This window comes from Peromyscus maniculatus, chromosome 17, assembly GCF_049852395.1.
Source record: "Peromyscus maniculatus bairdii isolate BWxNUB_F1_BW_parent chromosome 17, HU_Pman_BW_mat_3.1, whole genome shotgun sequence".
NCBI lineage: Eukaryota > Metazoa > Chordata > Mammalia > Rodentia > Cricetidae > Peromyscus > Peromyscus maniculatus.
The window spans coordinates 1,447,190-1,459,670 of NC_134868.1; the positions used below are offsets into that span (position 1 = coordinate 1,447,190).

The window sequence follows — 12,481 nt, forward strand, 5'->3', positions numbered from 1 at the left end:
AGCCATACTGCCAACACTGCCTTCTCCTCGAACAGTGCACAGGACTCACCCTGCAGCAGCCAAGGAGATGATGCCACAGAAAAGGTTCACTCAAGTCCCACATGATAGCCCACCTATCATCCCAATCCTGGGGAAGGAGGGGAAGAAGGGTGGAGGGGAGTGGATGGAGGGCAGCAAGCAACTCCCTCTGCACCAGCTCAGCCTTGACCAGAGGTCCAGGCCAGAGAGGGCAGTCCAAGCCCACAATCTCACAGCTGACAGACCTTGCAGAACAAGACACAAAACCCTGGGGTAACCTCTGTGGATTTTGTTTCTATGAACTAGAATTTTAACTTCCACTTTTTTCGGTTTTAGAAGTGGAACATGTGGCCTCATACACAAAAAGGGAGCGCTTCACCACTGAGCCAGACTGCTGAGCCCTGTTTGCTTCTAAAACATCTACACGGAGGGTAACACAAGACAGAACTGTGTCGTGAACAGCACTGTTTAGCGTGGAGGCGCTCGCACTCAGGAGATGCCATCAGGAAGATAAAGAGTTTAGAAGCAGCCTAAATGACATGAGACTACAATAAAATAAGTACAATCCAGTGGCTTTTAGCATCAGAGCTATGAGACAATCACCAAGATGTCCCCTTGTACTGATCTCCCATTGCCCGGCCCCACATAGCTTCCTTTCCAGATCTTAGTCTAAATTTTTAAATGACACTGTTTTGCATGTCTGGGGCACACATGTGACACAGCCTGCACATGAAGGTGAGGGACTCGACTTAAGTTTTCTCCTGCCATGTGGACCCTGGGGCTCAGATGTAGGTTATCAGACTAGGTGGGTGGCAAGCCCCTTTCTTTATCCACTGGGCCATTTTGTGGGCTTTATCTCTAATCCTGCCCCTCCTTTTGTTCTCAGTGCTGGAGATGGAACTCAAGGCCTCATGCATACCTTTTTCTTGGCCATGTCCTCTAAATTAATTTTATGTGGCCAGTCACTGGGGTCTGCTATGGCCCCTTCAGCATGGCCAGCTGTGGTTCATCTGTGTCTTAGAACTTTCTCTACTTCCTTCCTCTGAATGCAATATTGACTTGCTTTACAGACACCTGGGTATCTCCTATGTCCTCTGGGGCTGGTATACACCATGCTGCTAGGACTACGGACACATGAGTTCCCCTGTGTGAGGAAAGTGATTCCATTTTTTCCTCAGTCATGTCTTCATGTCTAAATGTGAAGAGAGAAAAATGTCTGCTTGTGCTACTTTACAGTCTGACCAAGGGCATATGAGAGGCTTTGGCTTCCATACATCATTGCCAATGCTTGCTATTGTCTGTCATCTTTATTATAGCCAACCCAGAGAGTGTTCAATGAACTTCGGCTGTTCTGTGCTATGCAGATGCCAGCCAGGCTGAATGGGTCTACAGTGGTTATGTCCTCTGTAACCTTATTGACTGTGTCTAGTTGCCTTAGTATGTGCCAAGAGTAAATCGTGACACCAGTAACCTGTCCTTTAAGAATTATTACCATTGTGTTTGTGCATGATGGGAGAGAAGCACACACTGGTGTGTGCATGTGGAAGACAGAGGACAGCTTGGTGGAGCTGGGTCTCTCCTCCCACCTTTATATGGGTTCTGTGGATTTAAGCTCAACTGCCAGACTTGAGTGGCAAGTGCTTTTATCCACTGAACCATCACACCAGCCTAAGAATCATCTATTTCTAACATGAATCTTACTGGTCTAGGCCTCGGGCATTCAGAGCTATGTGGTTAGGTGCACATGTGCTCGTGACTGATTTCTTCCTTATTTTATAAAACATCTCTCTTTGGGCTGGCACTCATCTTTAATCCTAGCATTCAGAAGACAGACAGGAGGAGAATCTCTGTGCTGCACTCCAGCCTCAACTACATAGTGAGAGTCCCCACCCCCAAAGCCCCTCTCTTGCTTGGCAATCCTATAAGATAACAGTTTCTGTCTTCAAATCACTTTATTGTTCATGAACTCACCCAGGGCTCCGGTGTTTGCTTTGTTCTCTCTCTCCTCAAACCTAGAGGGTGTCACTTCAAGAGAGACACTGTGTGACTGAGCTGGGCTTCATTATCCAGCCTGATGCCCCCTGCCCACTGGTGCGGCTGCTCTGCATACTTCTCTGCCTTCTTTCCTGTTCTCTTTTCCTCAGCAACTTTGTCTTCGTTTATGTTAAACACTGCTCTCTTCTTTGTATTTTAAAGTTATTTCCTTGTTTGAGACTGGCCCAGGCCACGCTTTAACTCTTGGTCCTCACAGCACTGGGTCATTATCTTTTCAAGATTCAATGACCAAAATCCATGATGGGCAAAGTGCTGCCCTAGGCCCCATACCCCAAACAAGCTGCTGGTCCTCAGCCTACACTCGCCAAGGAGTGGGAGAATGTGTAGTAGTCCCAGGTCACATACTCCCAAGGCCAGTAAGTTCCTGAGAAAGTGCTTCCAGGAAGATGCTGTGAGCCCTGGCAGGCTCCCAGGTGCCGAGGAGCACAGTTTCTGTCTCACTGTGCCACCCACTGCCTTTTGGGAAGGAGATCTGATGCTTTCTTCAGTCATAATCCCAAACTGCCCCCTAATCTCAATTTATTCCAAATATAAAACACACACTTCAAGACAGCCAGAAAAACTTTAGAGTGGAAGACAGGGGTCTAGAGTGCTGACCCCACTACTACATCTGCCACCCATGTTCTAAGTCACCTGGCTGCAATGATACAGATATTCACAGAGCCATTGCTTAAATGACTTGAATCCAGCCTCCTCTTCAAAGAAAACAGAAATTCCATGTCTCTGCTACCACCAGAGCCTATCCTAGCCTTCAAAATGTCCATGATGGAAGCATGACACAAAGAGAAGTTTTGAAAAAGAGCCAATTAGAATTCTAGAAGCAGGCTGCAGAAATGGCTCAGTGGTTAAGAGCACATACTGCTCTTGCAGAGGACTGGAATTCAATTCCCAGCACCCACATCAGTCAGGTCGTTCACAAATGCCCGAACTCCAGCGTCAGTGAGCTGACACGCCATCTTGGACACATAAACCGACCCACATACATAAACAAAGAAAAAAAGAATTTCCAGAAGCATATAGTCAAAACCTTGGTACCAGTGGCCGGTGACCCCAGGCCTTCTCCACCCCCCAGTTCTGAGATGCTCCAGCCTCTGGTATAACACGGGATGACTGTTCGTACATGTTGTATTGTACATCATTCAAAACAGCTGACACTCTGCTTACGGACTAGCAACCACAAAGTCCTTACACGTTTAGCATAAGCACAAATCGTACACACTTTTCTTTTGGGTGCTGGGCACTGAACTCCGGGTCCTGTGCTCTACCTGCAATGGTTAATCTTGATTGTTAGCCTGATGGAATTTAGAATCACCTAAAAGACACACCTCTAGACCACTGTGAATGAAGGCAGCACCACACCATGGCCTGGGGTCCAATTCTGCATGAAAAGGAAGAAACAATTTGCATACCGGTATCATTCCTCATTCTCTCCTTTGTGATCACAGAAACACTGCTGCTGACCAGATGCCTCATGCTCCTGCCTCCATCCCTCCCTGCCACAATGGGTTATATCCTCAAACCACTACCCAACTAAACTTCTCTGTCAAGCAGTTTTTGTCCGGCATTCTGTCATAGCAGTGAAAACATATTACTACTAGGCTACACCCTCCCCAGCCTGCTCATTAGTTCTGACTGTGACTGGTTGAAACTGTTAGTGTGGAACCCATGGGGACAGATGGCATTGTCTGGGCTATGAAGCAGTGCGTACAAATCTCACACACACAGTGTGGAATGAAAGCCAGGTGACAAAGAGGACACACGTAAGTCTACAAATACAAACCAAGCTAACCTGATGGAAACTAAGCTGTCCAAAGACAGGAAACCACATACCCTTGGAGGGCAGTGGCTGCAACCCAGAGGACCGTCCATGTTCACCTCTTGGTCTGGACCAAGAGGTAGCACACACTTTTCAAATCTACAGAGCAAGTGCTGGGGAGACAGCTCCACCCCAAGCACCCACATAAACAGCAGGGCTTGGTGGTGCCTATAATCTCAGGATTGGGGACGTGGAGACAGGTGGGTTTCTGGGGCTCAATTTCTGAACAGGTTCTGAGCTGACTTCTGGGCTCCATGAGCACAGATTCCCACGTTACCCACCCCCCAAATTAACAAAAAAAAAAAAAAAAACTTAAAGAAGCCAGGCATGTTGGCACACATCTTTAACCAGTAATGGGAAGCAAAGGCAGGAAGATGGGTATCTTTGAGTTCAAGGCTAGTCTAGTCTATATCCATAGTTCCAGGCCAGCCAGGGCTACCAGCAAGACCTTGCCTCAAAAGAAAAAGGGAAAAAAAAAAAATTAAAAAAATAAAAACACGTCTTTGGGCACAATTTATAGCTAACATACTACCTGGGCGCCTCTAGTTTGGCTCATCTGACTGAAGAACTTGGAAAGCTGTGGCCACTGATGTTGCACACATTGCTCCTTATATATGTATCCTTATTTGTATGATTTGAATTTTGGAAACTAGCTTTGTCTTATCAACCTTGGAAAAGTGTGCTAGTTTACCAGGTCGAGCTGGCACTGTATGGAAATTAACAGCCATATTGGTCTAGAAATGTTCGGCTTAAAATATTTTTCCAGTTGAATAGGGTAATGCATAGCATTAAGCCTGCAAGGCTTTGTCTATATGCATCTGATAAAATATTCTATTCTATTCTATTCTATTCTATTCTATTCTATTCTATTCTATTCTATTCTATTCTATTCTATTCTATTCTATTCTATTCATTCAAGACAGGGTTTCTCTGTGTAGCTTTGCACCTTTCCTGGATCTCGCTCTGTAGACCAGGCTGGCCTCAAACTCACAGAGATCCTCCTGCCTTTGCCTCCCAGTGCTGGGATTAAAGGCGTGCGCCACCACCGCCTGGCAAAATATTCTCTAAATACAAGTGTGGTGAGCCCAAAGCAAGAGTACCTCACCAAGCTGGGCAGTGGTGGCGCACGCCTTTAATCCCAGCACTCAAGAGGCAGAGCCAGGCAGATCTCTGAGTTCAAGGCCAGCCTGGTCTACAGAGCAAGATCCAGGACAGGTACCAAAGCTACACAAAAAACAGGGCGGTGGTGGTGGTATAACCTCACCCTCACTACTCTAGGTGGACACACTCATTACATGAGTACCCACAGAACCCAACCCCTGCCTGACACCAACAGAACACACACAGTGCTGGAGGAAAGTCCCTAAAGGTCCCTGGCCAGATACTCCAGGGAAGACCAAACACAGAAACTAGGGCTGTTCCCTTCAGACTGTCCCCACACTGCAGAGGTTGCCACTGAGAGCACATTTCCTGTCACTTCATCAACCTGTGAAACAGGGTGACTACTACACCAGGAAGGAATGTGGCTGGGATGTTCTGCCCAGGGAGAGCTGGAGCATGTGACCTGGCCCCCAACTCTGCCCACTGACCTGCAGGGTTAAGTTTCTTCTCCATTCTTACACTTGTATCAGCCAGGTCCCTGGGGTCTCTAGTCTGTAGGCAACCCTCACTCCAGAGTCTCTGGGTGAGCTGTTTCCCATATCCTTAAGTATCATAAGAAATCATCCTAAGCAGCTTCAGTGAATGCCACATCCAAGAGACAGTTTAGAAACCAACAGCCCAGGAAGGGCCCCAGAGGGTCAGAGGCCTGGTGCAGTCCTGGGCTTCGGCAACAGAAGAGGGGCTCTTTCACCCCTTAACACTCAACTCGGGACTTCACCAGCCCACCCACAAAGGAGCAGGCCCCAGCGGACAAAACATGGAACAGACCTGGCATCTCCCTCTCCCTTGGCTTTGGGAGCTCATCCATCAAAGATCTCACTAGAGGGCTAAGGACCCAGAAGGTCCCAGGGAGGAAAAGGAGCCCAAGCCTGTCACTTTGACTTGTTTGTAAATAAGTCCCTAGGTTCAGAACAGGGCAGCAGAAAGCAGTCAGAGGAAGAGAAGTTTTTGAGGGAGTAGAGGATTATTAGCGAGACAGGGTCCTGTGTATCCCAGGCTGACCTCCAACTCCTTATACATCTGAAAATGACCTTGAACTAATGAACTTTCTGTCTGTACCTCCTGGAACGATGGGCATATCCTGCCATGTTTGCCCAGATGAGAAGAGACTTCCTAACGGCAAATTTACGAAGTATAGAAGGGGGTTGGACTTTCCCACTGACCTCCAGGCCGTCAGGATTCTAAGATACACCAGCCAGTGTGGAAGCCCTCAGGGTCCCAACACTCTGGATTTGCACAAAGCCGACAGACTGAAATCCCTGTGCACTACAGGGAATGTGTGGAGAACTAGCTTTCTGAACCCCACCGTTCTGGCCCTCACTGGGTAAACATGAGGCAAGCTGGGCGGGGATCCTCAAGGTAAAGGATCCTGGTGGGCAGAAGAGGGGGTCAGAGGAAGTTCCATCACAGGATGGAAGGCTGTGCGCTCAGTGGAGTCTGGGGTAAATGCTCCATTCTAGAGTGTTCTGAAGAAAGGTTAGTCTGACTTCCTTCAGGCTTTCACCTTTGAGTGTCATAAAGCCTGAGTACCAGCAAAGTCCCCTTGAAGTAATTAGCGAGGACCAGGAGAAACCCAGAGCAGATGGCAGAAGTCCGTCAGAGCAGAGCAGTGACACAGGCAGGGCACGCAGGCTGGCCTCCCTGAGGCACTCACACCAAAGCAATGCTCCAGTCCTCCTAGAACCCCACAAGTGGCAGACCCAGACAGCAAGGGACTTCCTCCTCTGAGACCCACGGACCTGGCACTGACAGTGCCCCAGCCCAGGACTCAGGGACACCCCGACCCTGCACCTAGCCCTGTTGGCTCCAGCCCAACCCACCAACTCTTCTCACTCACCTGTGTGAGGTACGCATGTCCACAGGCCCGTCTCCTACCATTCCTTCGCCTGATACCGTGGCCATGGCCTCTGTTGTCCTTAGCAACCCCTGGGCTGGGCCTGCACCCAGCTCAGGCATCACCCTGGTGTCTCCGTCCATGGTTAGCTCTGATGGTCCTCTCTCCATTTTCATTTTCTTGCTCTCCACATCATCCTCCGTTAGGTCAGGTTCAAGGGCTCGCTTCTGACTGCGGGTTCGACATGCTTCTTCACTCATTCTGTATGTGAAAGGGAGGACACAGCATTTGAACCAGGCACAGAGGAGCAGACCCTTCTTAAAGTCTGGAGGGTGACTGTTTTCCTCATGGAGGAGGCTAGCTGAAGAAGGGGCAAGGACAGGACCATAGAAGTCCAAGACTTTCTTCACACCTTCAGGATGACTAGGCAGGAAAGGGGTCCACAGGCCTCTGGGGTGTGGCCCTCTCTGAGAAGCCATGGAATCCAAGTGGGAGGAAAGCAGTAGCAGCTGTTACTGCACAGGGTCCTTCTATGGAGGAACGGTGCTGACTGTGAGCTTGAAAACCAGCCCAGGGGCCAGCCCGGCACCTGCACTGCGATGGTATGCGGGGGACTTGGACAGAGGTGACCCCAGGTACTGTGTGCCTGAGCTACCTTCTGCTGCTCCCCTCCAGGGAGCCAGAAGTGTGGGTCACATTAAGCTCTTTGTTTGGCAGAGATACACTCTTAGCAGAGTACAGACTGGTCCATCCCAACATGCCACCACATGGCCCTGTACCTGTGGCACACACATACCTTGATTTAAAGAAAAAGGAGGAAAAACAAAAAACAAAAAACAAACAAACAAAAAAACCCCACCAAAACCCACAAACCGCTGAGTCAGTTTTTGATCCCATGACATCACTGGGCTCCACATGACCCTTCCCAGGATTCAGTCAGAGAGACAAAGCACTTTCCAGAAAACCAGTCTGAACCGGTTCCAGACAACACAGCTGAAGTGAAGTGTTGTTAACCCTAGCAGAGACAGGAGGACAGCTTGCTGGCATTCCACAGCAGGGTCTGGGACAAGGCGCTCTTAAAGGGGCCGCTCAAACCCCAGGTCTTAACACTACAAAACACCAGACTAGAGACAGTCAGAGAGACCCAGAGTTTACTATGGACAGGCAGGAAAAAAATCTGGCTGAGTTCTGGCAGGATCCAGGGGATAGTTTTTCATGGGACATTTGTGTTCCATGAAAATACATATATCTCGCCCTGCAGAGAACCTCAGCTCACAATGGGAAAGTTTTCTGATTCTGCAACCTAGATGGCAGGGTATTTCCTTGCAGGTACCTCAGTTTCCACACTGGCAAATATGGTGGGGAGGGCCTGTCCTGGACAATGCCAGTTCTGGAACCCCTCCCAGGTTCTGGAAGACTAGGGGCATCATATCAAGGATGTGTTCCCATGGCCAAACCAGTGTCACACCCCCTCCCCGGCTCCCCCATCCAGTCACTCTCTTCACAGACTCAGAAGGCTCCCTGCCCCATCTCAGAAGACTGAGGACCCAGAGCTTCAGCCGGCACCTCCTAGGTATGGCTGATGCTTTAACCCTAGTATGACTCAGTACAGAGTGGATCAGGATAGGGTCCCAAAACCTATCATCTGCCCACAACTCTGCCACTCTAGACCATGACAACCTCCCCAGATTCCAGAGCATCCATCCCAACCCTCCACTCCACCAGCAACTCTCAGCTCTGGAATTCTACAGCTTTGCCCTTCCTCCAAAACAACTGACCAGAAAGCCCATCAAATCTGCTGACAATCTGTCTGTCTTGTCTCCCTGCGAAAGCAAACAAGTCACTGCCCTGGGTGTCAAGGCTGCCTGAAGCAGAGCTGCTCTGAGTTCTAGGACAAGTGAGGAGGCAGCCTGGTAGTACCCTCAGACAGGATACAAGCACACCCAGGCCTGGACAGGGAAAGATGGGAGCCCAGAACCTCTGACAAGAAGGGCATGTGGGAACTGGGGGTCATTATGACTCTCAAGAGTGAAGCTTGACAGGCAGCGGTGGCACACACCTTTTAATCGGGAGGCAGAGCCAGATGGATCTCTGAGTTCAAGGCCTGCCTGGTCTACAGAGCGAGATCCAGGACAGCCAGGGCTGTACAGTGAAACCTGTCTCGAAAACCAGAGAGTGAAGCTCTGGGTCTGGCCCCGCCCTCAACGCCCCACCACTACAACTGCTGCAGCCAGGAAGGGCTTTCCTAGGGCAGCCTCAGGCCTTGGCCTCGTAGTTCTTCTGAATCCACCGAGACCCTGCCTGGAGTCCACCTTCTCCACCCCGCTGCCTCGCTCCCTTGTTGCTATGAAAGGGCTGAGGGGCCGGGCGGTGGTGGCGCTCCCCTTTAATCCCAGCAGCACTCGGGAGGCAGAGGCAGGGGGATCTCTGTGAGTTCGAGGTCAGCCTGGTCTACAGAGTGAGATCCAGGAGAAAAGGGCTAAAGGAAAGCAGGAGTCTTTAACAGGGTTAGGGGAACTGTTCCCTGTATCTCTAGGACAACTCCCCTTCCACAGTCACATGGAGACAGCTACCTGCTCAGAACTCAAACTGGGTCCATGTGTTAGAAGCTATCAGAGAAGCCTGGCGCTTGGCCTACCTCGGCCCAAAACCTTGAGCCGACCTCAGGGTGAGCTAAGTGAAGGCAGGAGGAAGGATGCCTAGGATTTGCCTTCCCACCTCCAGAAAGACAAGCGGAGGTGGACTGGTAGGCACCAAAGAGGTCCCAAGCAGGCTGTGCCCTCTCCACTAGTGCCTCAGCCTCCACAGCTGTGCCCTTGAGGAGTGACCAACCCAGCCCACCAGGGTATTCTGTGCTAAGAGCCCCAACCTCCTCAAGGTCAGCAGGACCAAGGTCTCCCTGGGACTAGTGCTGACAGCCACTGTACTGCAGGCACAAAGTGGGCAAGAAGAAACCAGCCTCCCTTAGGAAGCATCCTAAGAGGCAGAGTAAGGGGCTGAATCACTCACTTGCAAATGAGGGTAGGTTTCAAAGTTCCCAGAGGGAAAAAGAAAGCTGCCCCACCAGAGTCATTACCACAGGCCTGTTCAGGAGGATGAGTCTCACCAGCCACTGCCTGCATAGCAGCAGCACAGGAAGAGTAGAGATATGAAGGTCAAAAGGGCCATCGAGCTACTAAGGAGGTGGGCTAGAGCACCGAGAGCAAGAATCTCCCTGCTCTCTCCCAACACTCAGGGCTGAGTCCCATGTCTGCACAGTGCAGCAACCCTCACAACCATCAGTGGGGCCTGAAGGCTGGTGGGTAGGTGGGGTACAGCAAAGAGCTCCCTCAGCAAGAGTCCTACACGGCGCCTCTGCCAGCCCTGGGGTCAAGGGGACCGAGTCCTTGTGGTGTACCAAAGGTGGCTCTGAGGCAGCACAGACACCATTAACTGCTATCTGGAGGCTGCAGAACCTTGGTCAGGAAGCTAGCTCTAAGTCAAATGCCACAGACCAAATGGTGCAGCAGAGACCAGAACCTCTAACAAGTCCTCTAGAGCCAAGGTACCCAGCACAGGCTAAGTACGGCAGGCCAGTGACCATCCCCTGCTAACACACAGACACAAGTCACACAGTCCAACTGCCACACTAACACACTATGCTAAGTCTCCCTCAAGAAGGGCTTGGGGCCAGCAGCTGCACACTCTGAAAGAATGAAAAGCTTCTCCAGGCTGAAACTGAGCATCATGCCAACACTCAAGAGGTTAGACTCTGTTGTCCTGACCGTTAGTAATACTCCAAAATGTGTGCCCCAGACATGAGCAGAGGAGGGTAGTAAGTGGGTAAAGCATGAACCAAGCTGACAGCTGATGTTTGTAACCTGGGGAACCTTAGCCCCAGGGGGAAGGAGGGGGGGGAGGGAGAAACAAACACTTCCTACTCCTTCCCTCAATGGCTGCCCTGGGCCTCTACCAGGGGAGCTGCTGTCCTAGGGGCTGAGGATTACTCCACCCAGGAATGCACAGCTGGGCAAAGACCGAAATGGCCAAGGGTGTCAGGTGACCGGTCTGAGTGGTTAGGGGAGCAGAGAGGCAGAGGCCAGGTGGGAAAGAGTGCATCAGAACTCAGTCTTGATGGAGATGGTCCAGATGGACTGTGGGGGGGTGACAGGACTCCAGCATGGGAGCATGATGACAGGGAGCACAGAGGTCCACCTTGTTCTAAAGAACTAAGGGCTGGTGGGTGTCTACAGTTTGATGCAGTGGCACTCTCCTTTAGGGCAGTTTCTATCCTGGGGCTTTGAGGAACATCACTCCTATCTGGAAGAGGCAGGTCTCAGGAAGCAGCTGCGCTCGTCTGACAAAGGCAAGGACACATGCAGCCCAATCATAAGGCACAGAGGTCCTGCTGCCCAGCTCCTCCTGGCCTGCAGCTGGCACTCTCCAGAGAGTTGTGACCCAAGCTGGAGGCCAGGTCACCCCTATCAGCAACTGGGGCTTGGGAGCCTTGTTCAATCTGACCACGTGGCACAGCCACTCCCCTGAACATTTGGAGGGGGGCCGGAATAAGGGAAAAGACAGCTAAGTTGTGACAGGCAGGTCGTCTCAAAAGCAGAACAGACACTTAGACCTGCCTGGGTGGGCCCAGGTCACTTCTTGCCACACATCCAAATGACCAAGTAGCTGAGACTCTTCTGGAAGGAATTCAGAAAAAGCCCCAAGTCTCAATCTTTAAATATTGTCAGGCCTATGTAAGGACAAGTAAAAAGGATCCAGGGCCGAGAACAAAGTGGGGGCTCAGTTTCCCCACCCTACCTCACCAGCATATCAAAAACACATAGGAGTGGATACTAAAAACAGACTGAAGGAGAAAAATTCAAGTTGTTGAGTAATAAATATACAGAGCTTTAAAATGCTTACCAGTTGCCTCTTATCTCAACCCCAAAAGGACTGAGGCAGGAGGATTATTTCGAGTGTGAGACCAGCCTGAACTACAGTTCCATGGCTACCAGGGCTATAGTGAGATCCTATCTCAAAAAACAAACAGCTAGCCGGGCGGTGGTGGCGCACGCCTTTAATCCCAGCACTCGGGAGGCAGAGGCAGGCGGATCTCTGTGAGTTCGAGGCCAGCCTGGTCTACCAAGTGAGTTCCAGGAAAGGCGCAAAGCTACACAAAGAAACCCTGTCTCGAAAAACCAAAAAAAAAAAAAAAAAAAAAACAAACAGCTTTATCTACACAGGGTAAAAAAAGAACTGAAAGAAACTCCTCAGATGAAAACTACAGCTGCCCCTGGACAACGGGAAGCTCTGAACAGCAGCTCAGGAGAACGTCCCTGCCCTGAGACGAGCTCCTGTGACACCAGAGCACCAACAGCAGCCAGACATGTTTGAGTTCGGGGTTTTTGTTTGGTTATTTTTAATGTTTTAAGATTTATTATAGCTGGGCAGTGATGGCACACACCTTTAATCTCTGCAGTTGCGAGGCAGAGGGAAGTAGATCCCTGAGTTTGAGCCAGCCTGGTCTACAAAGCAAGTTCTAGGACAGCCAGGACTACACAGAGAAACCCTGTCACAGGGAGGGAGAGGGTGGGGATTGATTTATTACTTGTATTAACTAC

The 12,481-nt window shown here is 50.4% G+C and overlaps 1 protein-coding gene across 18 annotated transcripts in view; it reads right to left on the bottom strand.

The window, feature by feature from the left end:
- Positions 1-12,481, bottom strand: part of Gatad2a (GATA zinc finger domain containing 2A) — a 101,798-nt gene that overhangs the window by 22,523 nt on the left and 66,794 nt on the right. For all 18 annotated transcript variants that reach the window (XM_076553029.1, XM_076553023.1, XM_015988904.3 and 15 more), the window contains one exon: positions 6,888-7,145. In XM_076553029.1, coding sequence (XP_076409144.1) covers positions 6,888-7,144 — 257 coding nt within the window. In that variant the 5' untranslated portion in view covers position 7,145. The remainder of the gene's footprint in view (positions 1-6,887; positions 7,146-12,481) is intronic.